The sequence below is a fragment of the Eupeodes corollae genome, chromosome 1 (assembly GCF_945859685.1).
Source record: "Eupeodes corollae chromosome 1, idEupCoro1.1, whole genome shotgun sequence".
NCBI classification, from domain to species: domain Eukaryota; kingdom Metazoa; phylum Arthropoda; class Insecta; order Diptera; family Syrphidae; genus Eupeodes; species Eupeodes corollae.
The window spans coordinates 224,683,851-224,701,153 of NC_079147.1; the positions used below are offsets into that span (position 1 = coordinate 224,683,851).

Genomic DNA, 17,303 nt, shown 5'->3' on the forward strand with positions numbered 1-17,303 from the left:
CGAAATGCACCACCAAACCATGATGTGCTCGCCACCATGCTTCACTGTTGGCTTTGTGTTCCTGCTTTTAAGCTCTTCATTTGGTTTGCGCCACACCATAACACTCCCATCAGATCCAAAGGGGTTATACTTACTCACGTCAGCATATATTTATTACATCATCCCACCAAGTTGCATCCTTATTTTTGTGTTCCCTCGCGAATTTGATCCGAATTTGCCTGCAACACGACAATTGTAGGAATTTATCTTTATGGGCTACTTTGTTTTTGCATTCTAACACTTCTTCTACTATTTTGGGTACAATTAAACGAGGAGTTGCTTTATTTTTTCTTACTATAATCCGTTCTTTTTTCGTTATTAACTTTTTTTCATCTTCTTCCTTGGTTCGATTCTTCCTTCTCTTTAATACCTCTGAACAATATCACCGACAGTGTTTGGCTTCACGTCTAAAGTATCAGCAGTTTTTTTTTTTGTTTCACCTTTATTATGGTGAAAAATAATAAGGTTTCTTTTTTCAAGGCGTGCATTTTTCCTTTACGCCTCATTATTAACTTTTTAAAATAAAACCAAACGATCTTACACTGAATTGTTTTAAAAATGTGAGCAAAAGTCTAGTGAACTTAAACTTTACGGTACTCTTGAATAGACAAACTGTTAATCGGGGAAAATGCCAAACTAAGCAAAGAAAACAAAAAACTGAATATTAATGAAGCGCTTACATGTGTCATTTTTGCGGTGTTCTTCATTACATCTAAGTGTAGTTAAGTTATTGAAGTGTTCTTCATTATATCTAAGTGTAGTTAAGTGATTTTTTTAATAAAATATTTAGTGAATAATATACTTTCTTTTTTAAATAACAAAATAATAAACTTAATTCAACAAAACACCAACAATATGTTTAAGGATAAAAACGGAATATTAATCACTGTATATTATAATGCAAACCTACAGCTAGCTGGTACGTGAATCAAAACAATGTAAGTAAAAACAACTAATATTTTATATTTACTTTATTCAAAAACACAAAATAAATAAACACATGAGAATTTATATAAATTATGACAATCAACTGAATTATTTTTTGACTGATGTGATTTACCTATGTCAGTTGCTTTAATTTAACTTTAAGTGATTTTGGAAAGAATTCGAAGTTTTGAAATTGAGCGAATGGTAAAACTCTGAAAATTTAAAATCATTGTTCACACAGAATTTTGTTCATATAGAATTTTGTATTGCAGGATTTTGACATAAAGTATTTTAAATACAGCGTTATAAAGCTTTAGGGAAATTTTTTTAAACTTTTACCGGATAGTAATAACAATATTTTGTGAGATTCAATTCCATATTTTTTTCTCAAAACAACTTGAATCGAAACCATTTCTTATCAGTTTTTGAAGAATTTTGTGTTTTGTAAAACAAAGTTATCAATTGAATTTTACTAAAAAAATTGACTAAAAGTTACCAACAGTATACCGTATCTTCGACATTTTTAGTCGAAAACCAAGTCTTACTAATTTTAACAGAATTATAAACTTCCCATAGGAAGCATTTGTATTCGGTCCTATTTTTTGAAATGAAAATATTGACATTTCTCGACGTTTCATGGTCCGTTGAGTCAAAATACAAGATTTTTAGAGAGATGCCTGTGCTTGCGTGTGTACATCCTTTAGTCTGTACTTTCGGCATTTTTCGTTAATGCCGATAATAACACAGAAAGATGCAAAAAATGGACTCTCAAAAATATTGAGTGGGTTTTTAAATTAAATTAAATTAATTTTTATATTATAAAATGTAGCGTGATACGTTTTTTTTATAAATTTAAAAAGGTGAACAAAATTATTGTAACCTCGAATAATCTACGAACAAAACTGGATTTTATTTCCAAAATAATTGTATGCAATGAAGAATCGTTTTTGACATGTGGAAAATTTTAATAAAAATCGAGTTAATACTTGGTTTTTTTACAAAAAATAAAAACCTTCAGAAAACATTACTAACAGTTGGTAAAAATGTAAGTAATGAATGGGAAGTTTATCGTGTGGGTCCCATCCCAGTCTTTTTTTTAAATGTTTGTATTTCTTTAAACAAATACCGATTGGATTTTTCTAAGCACACAATCATTTTGCCACGAATGAAATAATTTCGAAGTCAATACCTTCATCTATTCTCGAAATGTTCGAATCGAACATCAGTTTTACTAATTTAGGGTTGTATTTTTTGTAAATTCTTATTACAATAAATACTAAAAGTTGATTTTTATTAAATTTAATTATTTTGAAGGCACATCTTTAATTTTTACCAAGATATTTTAATTGAAAATCAATTTGTACCAACTCTTAATAGTGTTCTCTCTAGGTTTCTGTTTTTTTTTTTTTTTTTTTTTTAAACCCTAACTTCGATTTTTCTTAAAATTTCACCGGATGCCAAATTGCATTTTTCGTTGCATAAAATTATTGTGGAGGTACATAAATGTTTTTTGTTCCTAAAATATTCGAAGCGACAAATATTGTTTTTTTTTTTATTTAAAAACAAAAACATTAATTGATATTTTTTTTTAAATTACCTTCTTAAATTATACTTATTTGTTGTCACGTCTCATTACATAATATACAATTTATTTAAAGGCACAAGCTTTGTGAAATATTTGAAGTCAATAGACATTTTTAAATTTCTGTAGTAAACAAAAAACTACTATGGTGACTGCTACTACGAAAACCAACAGCGCTTATTTGGATGCAGTTTCGTCATTGGAGCCAGATTTAGGCAAGAAGTCTTGAGCTATAGGTGCATCAATGAGCGCCTCATGACCATACGCATCAAGGCTAAGTTCGGCAACATTAGCCTGATATGCGCGCAGAGAAAGACGACAACACCAAAGATATGTTCTTCGAGCTCTTAAAATAGTCCCACGCGATTTTAATTCCAAGCTAGGGGAAGGGAAGACATCTTTGGTGGAATAATCGGGAAAAACAACCTGCACGACAAAACTTCCGAAAACGGATTCAGGCTCTTAGGTTTTGCTGCGGGGCGAAACGTCATGGTAGCCATTACGCGTTTTCAACACCTCATCATCCACAAAGGAACTTGGACTTCTCCAGATCAATCTACCGTCAACCCCATTGACCATATTGCGATCGACGCCGGACACGTTTCCAGCATCATAGATGTACGAACTTTCCGAGGAGCTATCATCAACTAGCACCACTACCACGTTGTAGCCAAGGTAGCACTTCGGATTTCCAGACCCAGGGCAAAAGAGGGAGGTGCTGCGAGAAGGTACAACGTCGAACGGCTACAATCGCCAAATCCTTTTCCGACCGAGTTACAAGTAACCTATCTCGAAGTTCTCTGCCGCCAACACAATTTATCGAAAACCAGTGGTAACATTGCCAAGATGCAATCAGAGAAGCTACCTCTGATGTGCTGAGTTTCAAATAGCCACCAACAAGGAACCCCTGATTTGATGAGGGATGTCGGCAGGTAAATGCAGCCAAACAACAGGCACGCACAGCGGCGGCGGCGGCGCTGCCTAAAAGGACGAGAGCTGCTCGTGAGCTCTATGAGCGGAAGAGGCGAGAGGAACGCCGACTTCTAAGATGGAAAAAGACAGGGCATTAGAAGCGTGCGGTCGAAGATGTTGAGAGGTTTAAAAGCAGGAATGAATTTCGAAAGTCTTATGAACAGGTGAAACGAAATTCAACATAGACTACTAAAGTTAACAATCCCGTCCTCCCGACTTAGACGTCGTCGTTATGATTACCATATATAAAATGACGTCTAATAAAGCCGCTGGAGCGGATGGCTTGAATGCCGAGCTCTTTAAAGCAGCTTTATTTAAGTTGGCTAGGAGCATGCACCAACTTATCTGTAAGATATGGTCGGAAGAAAACATGCCCGATGAATGGAACCTCATTATTGTTTTCCCGATCCTGAAAAAAGGAGCCCTTTTAAACTGCACAAACTATAGAGGAATCAGTTTACTTAACATCGCCTATAAAATCTTCTCTGCCGTAATATATGAACGTCTAAAGCCCATCGTCAACAACATGATAGGTCAGTTTGGTTTTAGACCAGGAAAGTCCACAGTTGCTCAAATATTCACATTACGGCAGATCCTGGACCATCCGCATATGACAGCATCTACACGGACGAGCTGTATAGAGCCATGTCTAGTTTTGGCATACCTGCCAAACTCGTCCGATTGTACAGGATGACGATGGAGAATTTACGCTGCTTCATAAAGGTTGGTAACAACTTAACAGAACCTTTCGATGTCAAAAAAGGTTTTAGACAAGGTGATGCGCTGTCATGCGATTTTTTTAACATCGTACTTGAAAGAATAGTGCAGAGCTCACATGGCAAAACTAGAGGCACTATCTTTCAAAAATCTATCAAATTACTAGCATATGCTGATGACATTGACATAATCGAAAGAACTCAGCCTGATGTCAATGGGGTTTTTGTGAGTATTGAGGCGGCAAAAATGGCTTTAACTGTTAATGAGGGCAAAACAAAGCACATGCTATCGTCAAGAAAGGACCTACAATACCGACGACGTCTTGGTCAAAACGTCACCATCGACAGACGTAACTTTGAGGTAGTCAAGGACTTCGTCTACCTAGGCTCCGCAGTTAACGCAGAAAACAACACCAGCGCTGAGATCAAACGAAGAATAAGTCTTGCTTACCGCTGTTTTTTTGGGCTAAGAAAGCAATTGAGTGGCAAAGTCCTCTCTCTCTGTACAAATCCTGCTAAATTAACACCACCTGGAAGGTAACTTACAAGGTCATCTAGGACTCAATGTACACCCCTGTCTTACTCCCGAGGTGGTTGTGAACCAATCAGAAAGCTCAGCTCCGTTCCACACTGCAGCCTATGTTCCTCTATACAGCTCTTCTAGAACACGTCCGAACTTTAGAAACAAGCCCAAACCGTGTACTTAGTAGAATAAAGCACCTTGCTTGATTGAGTCGAATGCTGCTTTTAATAAATAAATAAATAAAGAATGCATACAATTTTCTTCCCTGTTTAATAAAGCTTTCAGCTAGACTCCTGACAGTGAAAATATTATCTATTGTTGAGTACTCTGATCTAAAGACCGCTAGAGTCTCTTTTTTTACAGGTTTTGATCTGCAATCCACTTTGTGAGTCTCTTCTGTAAAAGGGTTGTAAAAATCTTGCAAGTGAAATTAAGTAACGAAATTCCACGATAGATCGCTGCATCCAACAAAGATCTTTTTTTGTATCGGGAAGATTATAGCGTCTCAAGATTCATTTACGGAAATATGCCCCTCAAATACTTAATGGAGTATTACCATACGTTCTTTTAACATGACTGTTCCTTATTTATAGAACTCAACAGGAATACCATTGGCACCCGCCGCTTTTCCATCTTTAAGAGATCTTTGAGTTAATTCCATTTCTTGAAGGTTAATTTCCGTATCTAGGATTTCGTTGTTGAATCCAGGTATCGCATAGTGCCAATTTGTTTGAATGCTGCTTGGATTCAATAATGAATGGATAGAATGTTTCCACATAGTTCCTTATGCACTGCGAACTTTTAACTATTGAACTACGCAAGTTTCCAAACATCGGTGGCGGTTTTGCAGGTTGTCAGTTTAGAAGCCTGCAGTTCTTCATAATTCTTCCTTTTGTTTCTACATAGCTCCTTATATTGAGAGTTAGCCTCTCAGTAGTTTCTTCTAAATAATGTTTTTGAATTCCGGAATTTCTTAACCATGCAAAGGATTTCTTACGGGCTTTTTGACATTCTTTATCAAAACAAGGCTCCTTTATAAATTTGCTCCTTTTTCCACAGCCTTGTTGTTGAGGGTAAGATAACTTTATAATTTGCTCTAACATAGGGAAGTCTACATTTTGGTGTGATTGAAGTTTCAAATCAAGTTGTTGTCTATATGCCTGGATTCTTGAGATATTCCATTTGAGTCTAGGAAGTAATTCTTTGCCAAAATAATGGTTCGGTACGAGCAACGCATTGCACGTTGTGTCCAGTATCCAGTCGACATGATCGCCCAGGAGAGTAACTAATTGAGTAACCTTTTTCAAATAAGCAATACCCGTGTCGTTATGGTAACTGAGTAGGACCGTCAGGCCAGAGGTTTTCTCAAATTAGCCGTTTGGATTCGGGATATACATAAACTATAGGTCCGTCTTCTCCAAGTCTGACATGACTCGCACACATGAATGTTTGAGAGTTGTAAAACACTGCCCTGGACTGTTGTGCCACCTTATTTACTGATTCATTCATTTATTATTCAAAATCACTTTTCCGTTTGCAAAGCCAAAAACATAATTGAACGCTTTGAAAAAATAACTTAAAGCTATTAAAAAATCAAATATGTAAGAAATTGATTTCACCAAAGTGATCAATATTGAAAATGTTTATGAATTTTTAAATTTCGACCCTCATAACGACCATTTACAATACCCAACATTTATAAAGAATTGCTTTAAAGAACGACCTACCAGAAATCACATCCATTGTATATCTGCTAATTGGCAGTAACAACTCAAAGGCTTCTAACCCCATCTGCTTTTTCAAAACCTCACAAAGCATACGACTTTGTTTTTCGAAAACTGTTGTATATTCTTCAAGATTGGTGAAGTGAAATGCTGGTGTAATAATTTTTCTGCGGTTGTGCCACTTTTTCCCTAAAATTAATAATAATATGTTGATGTTTTTATAGTTGCCAAAATTATACATCTCCATTATAAAATACCTTTGCTTAAAAGAAGTCCTTCATTTAACCAAGGTTTCATTAAATCGTACAGCGAGGCCTTATTTGAAAATGTATTGCCACTCATTATGACTCTCAAGTCATCGCGGTTTTGAAAAAACAAATTCAATTCCTTTCCGATCCACACGCGATACACTTCACCATACTTCACAATGTACTCTCCGATGAGCCTCATGTTATCCTCGACCGGGATATTTATAAAATATTGAGCATTACCGAGTATTGGCCAATTTGGTGGGCCCGGAAAACTATTACCGGCTTTTGTAAGCTTGGCATATTTGATTTGATACAAAATGAACCCGAATAAAATTATTAGCACAAGCGGAAAAATTAAAAACATCATTACTGCGATATGATCTGCTAAGATCTGACACACGGGACTTAAATCGAAACATGATATAGATCGGTTTAGTCAATTAAGGTAGTTAGGGTTGTGCCGACTCTAATCATCTGTAATTGAAGCTATGATTAAAAAATTTGAAATCTTACTTTCTCAAGTTTAACAACAATTTGTATAACGTTGTTTTTGGGGTGGCTTGAGGTGTTAAATTATTAGAAATAGGATAAACTGTAGATAGATTGACAATAAGATTTTTCTTGGAGTAGTTTTATGTAACCAGTGTTGGCTAAATTCAAATGTTTTCGTGTTATAAAAATCCAAGCCATCAACTTGAAATTCTTGAAGTGTTTGTTTAACTATGGATGACTAAGACCGTATGTTTTAATATGTTTTTAATCCAAAGTTGCTGTACAACATTGGCAGGTTCAGACGACACAAGGGACTTGAGTATAAGGCACGTTTCTGGTAAAGGGTTTCAATAATGGCGGTTAGATGTTGAAATGGAATAAAAGACGCTGTGTGTGAGGTGTTAACAAAATAATTTTTTTTATTTGAAAGGCGCATGTATGCCATTAAGTGGGGAATATGACGTCATTTAAATTCACGCCTCGGCTTCTTACGTTGGCACGGATCCGAGTGGTCCAATTTTCAATGACTCTTCCGCATAGATCCAGCTACATTTGAGCAATGGCCTGTATTATATCGATTGTGGCTTATTTGCAGATACCTGCGACTTCAAGAAACCCCACAGAAAAAGTCTAGCGTGGCCAAATCGTATAGCCTTGGTGCCCAATTCACATCAACCCTGCGAGAGATAACCTTACCTCAAATCGTTCATGCAAAATGTCAATCGTGGCATTTGCTGTGTGGCATGTAGCCCCGGCCGTCGTTCTAACGCGAAATTCGCTAAGTTGAAGTCTGCGAAAGGACTTGTTCTTGTGCATGGCGAGAATAGGCTGCCTCGGGTTCTACTGTATACTTGTACGGACCGCGGCGATGTTCTCGGCCGATCTTGAGTTCCTTGAACGTACGGGTGTTGGCTGATTGTTTAATGAACCGGTCGTCTCAAATTTAGCCACCAAACGTTTAAGAGTCAAGTGTAAAGGTCCACTAAGTATACCGCAAAATGGGTGCACTGCGCGCAACGCCAACGTTTGAGTTAACGAAAACTTATTTTGATATTAAAGTGACAGATGTCACCAAAACAAAATGGCCGCCACATGCCACAAAATCTACAAACACCTGTTGGTTCATTCAACTCAAAGCTTATCACTGTGATTTATTTATTAAGTGGACAATACTATTTAAAGTTTTGTATAATGGAGCTCCTTGTCAAATTGGAAAAGAAATAAGGACTTTTTTGAAGGAGTTTGTATTGCTTATTTCGCGCTCAAAGAATGTAGTTAACTGCAAAAGAAGCCTCTTGTGTTTTCTGAACTTGCAAATTATTTTAATAAATTTCCATTTAAAACCACGACACTTATAAAATTTGTTGTTAAATAACAATGATGCCAGTCTAAGTAATTAAATTGCCACTAAAATGTATCAATTTGCCGCAGACAATTTTTATATTGGAACTGATTTCAGGGATTCTCTAGAATCACGTATTTTAAATTTGTTTACTTCCCGTAGGAAGTTAGCGTAATCGGTCAGATGTTTGTAAGTTTTAACATTTCTTAATGTTTCAAGGTCCCTAGAACCAAAATAAAAGGTCGTGAACACTTAATTTTTTAATCTTTAGTCAACCATAACTCAAGAACCTCGAAAGATATCGATATACAAATTTTCTTTTATTGATAATAACACCAAAAGATGCTGAAAGATCAGAAAAATTGAACAAAATATTTGTCACCACGAATATTTTACTAAAATACAAAATTATATTACCTTCAGAATAAGTTATACAGTTTTTAGAAACTTTAGAAAAATTGATGTGACTGTTTTTTGATAAAAAGTGTTTTACTTTGAAAGTAAAAATTGGTAAAAAAAATTATTTTCGATTCGATGAAGGCATTGACTTCAAAACTATTTCAACCTATGCTAAATCTTGTTGTTAACGTAAAATAATGTTCTTAGATAAATTCAATGTGTACTTTTTTTATAAAAAATAAAAACTTTTAAAAAGTTTTGCCAAAATTGATGAAAATTGGTTTTTGACTGATAATCTTGGGAACCAAAACAGTTATTAAAATCAAACTAATTTTTCATGTGCAAAATATTGTTATTAAAAATTTTATGATTTTCCAATCTAAAAAGTTATATTATTTTAAAAGAGAAACAGTGTGCATTTTATTCTCATTTACAAAACTTTGCGTGGGGTCCAAGTTTTTCTATTTTTTCATAAAGGAGTAGTGTTGGCCCAAATAAAGGTTGACAAATATCTCCCTTCCGCTGCTTAATAAAAAGTGTTACATTGACAGGATTTAGTTCGAATTTGCGCCGTTTTGTCCGATAATATGTTTTCATCTATACGACAACTTCACAACCTCACCTCGAAGAAGCTCCCCTTCTTATTTGCGAAAAACTCGGACAGCCACTTTTCACAAGCTTTTTTTTTAGTTCAACTTTACACCACCAATGCCGTTTGGCATGGACAGAAACAGGGATGCGATAAAACCTTCCACCCGAGCTCCCGTATTTTCTGACTAGGCTTAGAAGAAGTGTGTGGTCTGGTGTTTTCCTGGTGGAGCACTACACCCTTTCTGTTGGCCAATTCTGGACGCTTCTCGTCAATCGCCTGCTTCAAGCGGTCCAATCGTTTGCAGCAGATGGTAGAATTTAGCTTTTGGCCATATGGGAGCAGCTTATAATGGATGATTCTCTTCCAATCCCACCAAACACACAGCAAAACCTTCCAATACCGTTTTCGCTTGATATTGGCGTATGTGATCCATTTTTTTCGTCGCCAGTCACATCGGCTTCAAAAATGGGTCGATTTAGTTCCGTTTCAGCAAATCGCAGGCCAGAAGGTTTTTTGGCGTCAAATCATGCGGCACCCCAACGTCAAGTTTTTTTGTGTCCAGCCTTCTGCAGACGGTTTCAAATGGTTTAGTGACTAACTCCCATCTTCTGGACGGTGTCACGAGATACTTCATGTGGTCGTACTTGATGTTATCCCTGATTTGATCAATATTTGTCATCACCGGTCTTCCTCCCGCTGGCTTATCCATGGTATCGTTTTCACCGGCTTTGAATCTTCGAAACCATTCCTCTGCAGTGATAGAGTACCATCTCCCAAAACACAATAAATCTCAGGGAACGTTTCTCTAGCCGATTTGCCTTTAACGAAGGAAGACTTTAAAAAAGCGTGAATTTCGGTGTTCACACTTCTATAAATGTTGAAAGTATAATATTCAAAATAATCATGCAAAGCATCTTTTTGTAGGTTATGTCAAGACCTTTCAAATTATGTATAGGAAGTTAGATATTTTCCAACCTTCATGATTTTCAAAACAACTTTTCCAATATTCATATGTGAAAAGTGCGAATCCTTTTTTACTCATATTTAAGTATCTTTTTTACCACAGGCCTTTTCAGGTCTAATTTTAATGTCAGTTTATTGCGAAATCAAAAGCTAGGGGAATTTGGAGGTTATTTTAATTCTAAGGGTGCAAATTAGTGTAACATCCAATAGTATTTTTTAGTTGAATTATTTAGAGTCCTATTTGTAAGAGGTTTTCGCTAAAGACAGGTGATAACTGACTTACTGTGGTTACAATTTAAGGATGTTGAGTTAGACGATATGTCTTGGCTATATAGGGAAAGAAACAAGAAGACTTATTGTCAAACGCACTAAACTAGACTAGAAACTCACTTTGACTCCTTTAAGCTTTAAAAAGCCTTTGAAGCAAATTCTGTGCCGAAATAGAATGTACCAATTAGTTAATGAGACCTCAAAAATTTTAGCAAATGACTTGAAAATACTTTGGGATATCACAATGACTTTATCAATCGCCAGCCCATTTCCCTTAACTAACTTAGACGATATTATGTTATTAAAATAGGATGAACTTGTCAAACAGCCAACCAAAGAAAACGCAAGAAATTCAATAACCATGTTATCTTAAATCGTCTTGGCGCTACGATTATGTTATTTTACACCTATCGACTTTTTGCTTGCTTTGAAGATATTTTACGTCAATAAGCTTGTTACAACTTAATAGCTTAATAAAGAGATAATTTGGATATTACTATCATTGAACCGAAATTATGTATCAACGCCATTATAACTGCTGGAAGCTGTATTTGATAAAATCTGAAGAAAATTTCTTATCTACAAACAACATACAATAGGAGTTTCGACAAAGTTTGTTAACTTGATAGAAACCGTATACTCCAACACACAATCAGCTGTTTGGAAGGGAGAAGAGCTTTGGAGTCACCGTTGCTTTTCGCACTGTATATAAACGATTTGCATGAATCTTTAGGAGGAGGACTCTTTATTGACTTGTTCAACGTAAGGTTGCTGCTTTATGCAGACGATATGGTTATTCTTGCGGATGATGTCACGGTCTTGCAGCAAATGATGGAATGTTACTGCATTAAATGGAGCCTGGAAGTAAATCGATCTAAATTCGAGATAATGGTGTTCAGAAATGGTGGAAGGTTAGTCAAAAAAATTGGACATTAAATGGAGAAAGAATTTGAATCGTCTCCAACTACACTTACTAAGTTTTTCAAAGCACGTAAAAAAGAGAAACACTGCAGCCAAAAACAGCCTAAAATCGAAGTGGCAATGCTTTCTACCAAAACTAAATATCAACTTAAAACCCAAATGGAACTATTTCAGGCGGTTTGTAGAGCTATTCAAACCTACAGTGCTCAGATCTGGGGCTTTGGAACGTTCGAAGAAGTGGATAAAATTCAACGCTAGTTTTTAAACGAATTTTAAAATTGCCTTCATTTACTCCAAACTACTTTTTGGCAATGGAAACTGGGGCGGAAGACGGACATTATTATACCCTTGATCTTCACCTCAGATATATATCAAAAACAATATTCGAATACAGTGCAACAAGACTACCGCATCAGTTAACAAAAATACTTTTGAGGGAGAAATTGTTCTGGGTAAAGGAATTGAACAATCTTGGATATTGTTTTGGACTGTGTTGGGATGAGAGATCTATTTCTTAAATTGATTTTGATCAGAGGGTCAACAAAAAAACCTACCAAGGGCATCTGAGAGCAGTACGCACATCTACAAACAGTTGGATCATTTAAGAGGACAGATTTACATTAACGATGGTTTCGAACTAAACAAGATTCTTAAGGCCAGATGTGGTTTAATCAAACTTTACGGAAAGTTTTTGGCCAGAACGAATAATCATTGAGAACTGTGTGCAGCTTAAGGGAGGAAGAAAACATGCAGCACTTCTTGGGCAGAAGTCGGGGCTTATACGAATTTAGGGTGGCCTTCCTTGGGAAAGTTTGGTTAACAGAAGCGGAAATAGTCCAGGTGCTCAATGGAGAAAACAGCACCAATTTTAAAGGACTTGCGAATTTTATAACTGTAGCCTTACCATACCGAAATAAACTAGTGAGCAAATATAACCAGTACAAATTTTTCTTAAAATTTTCACCAAATTTTTATAAGTTTTGCATTTTAAACTTCAACAGAAACTTAAAATCTTATTTGACAATGTTAACTTCTAAATATTGGGTATTACTAATAAAATTAATTAGGTGGGGCAACAGTTCGTGTAGAGCCAGGGCCTAGTGACTTACAACTCTCAACCATTCCTATGTGAAAGTAATTGCAGGGATGGAGTGGACCTACAGTTTATATGCCAAATCCGAACGGCTAATTTGAGGAGGCACTTACTAATAATCAAATTTAATTTTGAGTTTGAAATTTGTGTGAAATTGACCTATATGCTATGAACTCGTATTAATAAACGATACATTGTTGTAGCCTTTATTTTAAATTCGACTCCAAGCAATAAACAATTTATAATTTGAAATACAAAAAAATGCACTTAACAGTTAAATTTTAATATTTGTGATCCTTTCAATATATGGTCATTTTTCCCTAATTTCAAAGTTCACTCTAAAGTTGGTTATTGGTAGGGCCCATTAAGTTCGAAATAAAAAACATATCACTACTACTACTACTTATACTAAAAAGCAGGCTGTAGTGTAGATGATAACCTAAATATCATCTACAAATATTGGAATAAACATTCCACAACAATTTATTTCAAAACTACTAAAACGTAACAGATCGGTATTGGCTTTAAAAAAAAACTCTATTGCATTTGTAACAGGTGACAGTGATTTGATTTGAAATTGCATGAAATTTATTAATTAACATGCATTCATTAAACGTAATTTTGTATAATTACATTTTTAATTAACCTTAAACTGATAGATACCTATTTCCGAGGAACGTACGGAAGTATTCAATTAAAATTTGTTTAATACTTCAATTCGTGTCAATTTGTAAAAAAAATAATTAAGTCACTATTAACATAGATAAATAACTAATAACTAACATGCAATCAATCAACTTTGAAAGAAACATCAATAAGATATTCCGCCAAATGCTATAGTAAGACCTTATTAAAAATAAATTAAGTATCGTTTTAATGTTTGTTGAAAAAAATAGTACAACATTTAGTTGAAGCGTTTAGAAGAGGAAAGGGTTAAGTGAAATGATTATGCTTAACATGAACTTAGATTCTTGTCTTATTAGCACTTCTCTACGAGCTTTAGTTTCCAATTGGTCCCTTCTGTCAAAAGATTCATCATTTTGTTACAAAAAAGTTACTGGTATAAATGGGGCTTACAATCCCGAATCACGCATTGGTTATAGACATCGGTAATCAGATCGATTTTGCGTACGATGTGGAAGTATATCGGATTGCTTTAAGAAAAGCTATAAACAGCAAGACTAAATAAAGTAAAACATCCAGCTTGCCAATGTACAAGCGGATCATTTGCACGAAACCATCGGCGGCATTTGATACCCTACCCTACCTAACACCTCTTGATATACTTAGCAAACAAATAGCTGCAAGCTCTACTCTTTCACCTTAAAGCTTCATCACAGTAGGTTAGCAACAACATTGGCTACTTCTTAATTCTTCAGTATTTCGAATTAATTCCAAAGCACACAGACTACACCATCCCCCAACAACTGCAATTCGACAGAATTGAAAAGAAGTCTTGTCCTGGTTTAAAGAGAACATGATATATCAACACCTAATATCGGCTTTTTTCAGATTGCCTGGGCGCTATCAAATCTCTGGGCTCTGTTTCTACAAACTCTATAACAGTCCATAGGTGCCGATCACCTCTAATGGAGATGGCACAACAGTTTAATATTCACTATTGCCTGGTGCTGGGCCATAGTTACATTTCAAGAAATTATAATGCAGATGAAGTCTTCAGAAATAGTGCAATACAACCCATTCTGCGAGGTTTGGCTTATACTGTATGGATGGGAAAGAGGAGGAAATAGTTCTTCAACTCCTCTGCTTTTCTGTTGCAGCTCAAAAACGCAAGACTTATCTAAAATAATTTGATAAGGTTTTATTGGTAATACATGTCTCGGTATGTTAAATTGTCACATGGACCGAAGACATATCAGATAGAGAAAGCACCGAGGTGAAGTGGTGATCGTAGTCTTCGATTTTTTTTTGCAGTGCTAAAAACATGAAATGGGCAAATTTTTTGTTGGCATACCGCCATACTGTTTCGTACACGCCAGCTGTTTTTGCTGGCGAGTAGGTGAGGATTCCGATCCTTTTTGTATTCATGGGTATAGCTAAGTGCCTTTATTCTTTTCCCCCCATGGCCTCGCTGTATACATTAGGAATGATGTTGCTTATCAGCTCTTACCACAATATGGTCTTTGCACCAATTCCTATGTGGTTTAAATTCTCCGTGAATAAGCAAATCATTCACTACTACTTCCTTTATCGAAGCCCAAATTTAGACAGAGTATCAACTTCTCGTGAATTTGATGTAAATCTGATTCCATCTAAAGAATTGTTTCGTCCTATCCTCGCACTGAAATCGTTGTTACGGGCGGTTTCAATGTACACAATTCTTGATGGCTTCACCATTCAGGCCAGAAAATACCCGATGGTGTGTGTGCTGAAATTTTCGCTGAGTTGAACCACCTAACTCAGCTGGTCAACGAGCCAAACCGAATATCGGACGTTGAAGGTCGATCAGAAAACACTCTTGACTTGTTTCTTACACTGAACCATTCAGAAAGAGCTGTCGTAAACTCTTCAATAGATCTAAGTACACTAGATCTCCTTCTGACTGGGACTTATACAAACAAGCTCTAAAGCAATATAAAAAAGAATTAAGAAAGAGTAAGAGGTCTTCTTGGAGAAATTTTTGTGGTAAAATAGAAAATACTTCAGAAGCCTCAAGACTCAGGAAAATTCTCTCAAAAAGTCCAACAATACCTAGTGCTTTAAAGACAGAAACAGGCACATGGACTATCACAGATGAAGAATCTCTTAACCTGTTATTAGACACCCACTTTCCAGGTAGTTCTAACATACTCAACGACTTAACATCAGAGTCTCAAGCTTCTACAAGCGATTTAGTTGATCTAATAACGCGGGAAAAACTGCAATGGGCCATAGACAGCTTTAATCCATATAAATCTCCAGGACCAGATGGAATCATTCCGGCCGAACTACAAAAATGCTCAGACATGATTATTCCACCATTGGAAATCATTCTGACAAGCTGTGTAAGGTTGAGATATATTCCCAAAGCCTGGAGAATGGCAAAAGTAGTCTTCATTCCCAAAGCAGGGAAACCCTCACACGTTAACCCTAAAGATCTACGACCAATCAGCCTATCATCCTTCCTTCTTAAAACCTTGGAAAGATTGATTGAAATTTATATCAGACATAATTTAAAACCATGTCTCATTTCCACAGCTCAACATGCTTACTCTAAGGGAAAATCAGTAGAATCAGCACTTCACTCACTGGTACGTACTATTGAACATTCCCTCGAATACAAAGAATATAACCTGGTAGCGTTCCTAGATATTGAAGGAGCTTTCAACAACGTCAGTTACCAGGCGATCACAACAGCAATGGATAAGCTGAAATTAGAGAAGTCACTCATAGATCTTATAAGTCTCATGCTCAAAAGCAGGACAATAATTTCTAACATGAGAAGTTTTACTACCACCAGATCGGTGAATCGGGGCACTCCCCAAGGTGGAGTCCTTTCGCCTCTTTTATGGAACATGGTAGTAAACGACTTACTTACAACATTGGAAACAGAAGGTTTCAAGGTGATTGCCTACGCTGATGACGTTGCGATATCCGTATCTGGGAAGCACCCCCAAGTTCTCTCGGAACTCCTACAAAATGCCCTAAACAGGCTAACTAAATGGGCTAATCAATGTGGATTGGACGTCAACCCACACAAAACAGAATTAATACTCTTCTCGAGAAGATATAAAATTCCTCAGATTAGCCCACCAAAGATTAAAGGAATACCATTAAGCTTTTCCGACCAAGCTAAATATTTGGGCCTCATTTTAGACAAAAAACTAAATTGGAAGGCAAATATTGATGAAAGAGTCAAAAAGGCTACTGTAGCGCTTTTTACTTGTAAAAAGGCCATAGGATCAAAATGGGGCTTCTCCCCAAAAATAACCCACTGGCTATACACTTCGGTAATCAGGCCGATACTCATTTATGGAGCCGTCGTATGGTGGACCGCACTGGATAAGATGGTAAATCTAAATAAACTCATTAAAGTCCAGCGGTCAGCAGGTATGTGCATCACAGGAGCACTTCGCACAACACCAACCGCAGCACTGGAAGTGCTTTTAAACCTAACACCACTTGACATCTTCTCTAAAAAGGTGGCTGCCAACTCATGTGTAAGGCTTAGAGCCACCTCTCAATGGACCAGTAACAATACTGGACATACAACCATTCTAGATAATTTCAGATCTATCCCAGATCGCTTAGACTATACCACCCCAAAAATGGTATTTGGTAAAAGATTCCATGTGTCCATCCCTTCAAGATCCTCCTGGGAAGAAGAGGGACCCCTGGAAGACGATGCGGTACACTTCTACACTGACGGTTCAAAGACCGATCACGGAGTTGGAAGTGGTATCTTTTCAGAACAACTGAATCTCAGTCTATCCTATAGACTTCCCAATCAATGTAGTGTGTTCCAGGCAGAAGTAATGGCGATAAAAGAAGCACTAT

At 36.3% G+C, this 17,303-nt stretch overlaps 1 protein-coding gene across 3 annotated transcripts in view; it reads right to left on the reverse strand.

The window, feature by feature from the left end:
• The window catches only part of LOC129953862 (cytochrome P450 4d1-like), a 67,623-nt gene that overhangs the window by 40,673 nt on the left and 9,647 nt on the right, over positions 1-17,303 (reverse strand). Inside the window, exons 1-2 of one of the 3 annotated variants that reach the window (XM_056067375.1) lie at positions 6,741-7,120; positions 6,487-6,672 (exon numbers count right to left, since the gene is read on the reverse strand). The exons of the other annotated variants lie outside the window; for them this stretch is intronic. Of the exons in view, the coding sequence (XP_055923350.1) occupies positions 6,487-6,672; positions 6,741-7,101 (547 nt within the window). The 5' untranslated portion in view covers positions 7,102-7,120. Of the gene's footprint in view, positions 1-6,486; positions 6,673-6,740; positions 7,121-17,303 lie in introns of those variants that run through there. 3 annotated transcript variants of the gene reach the window in all.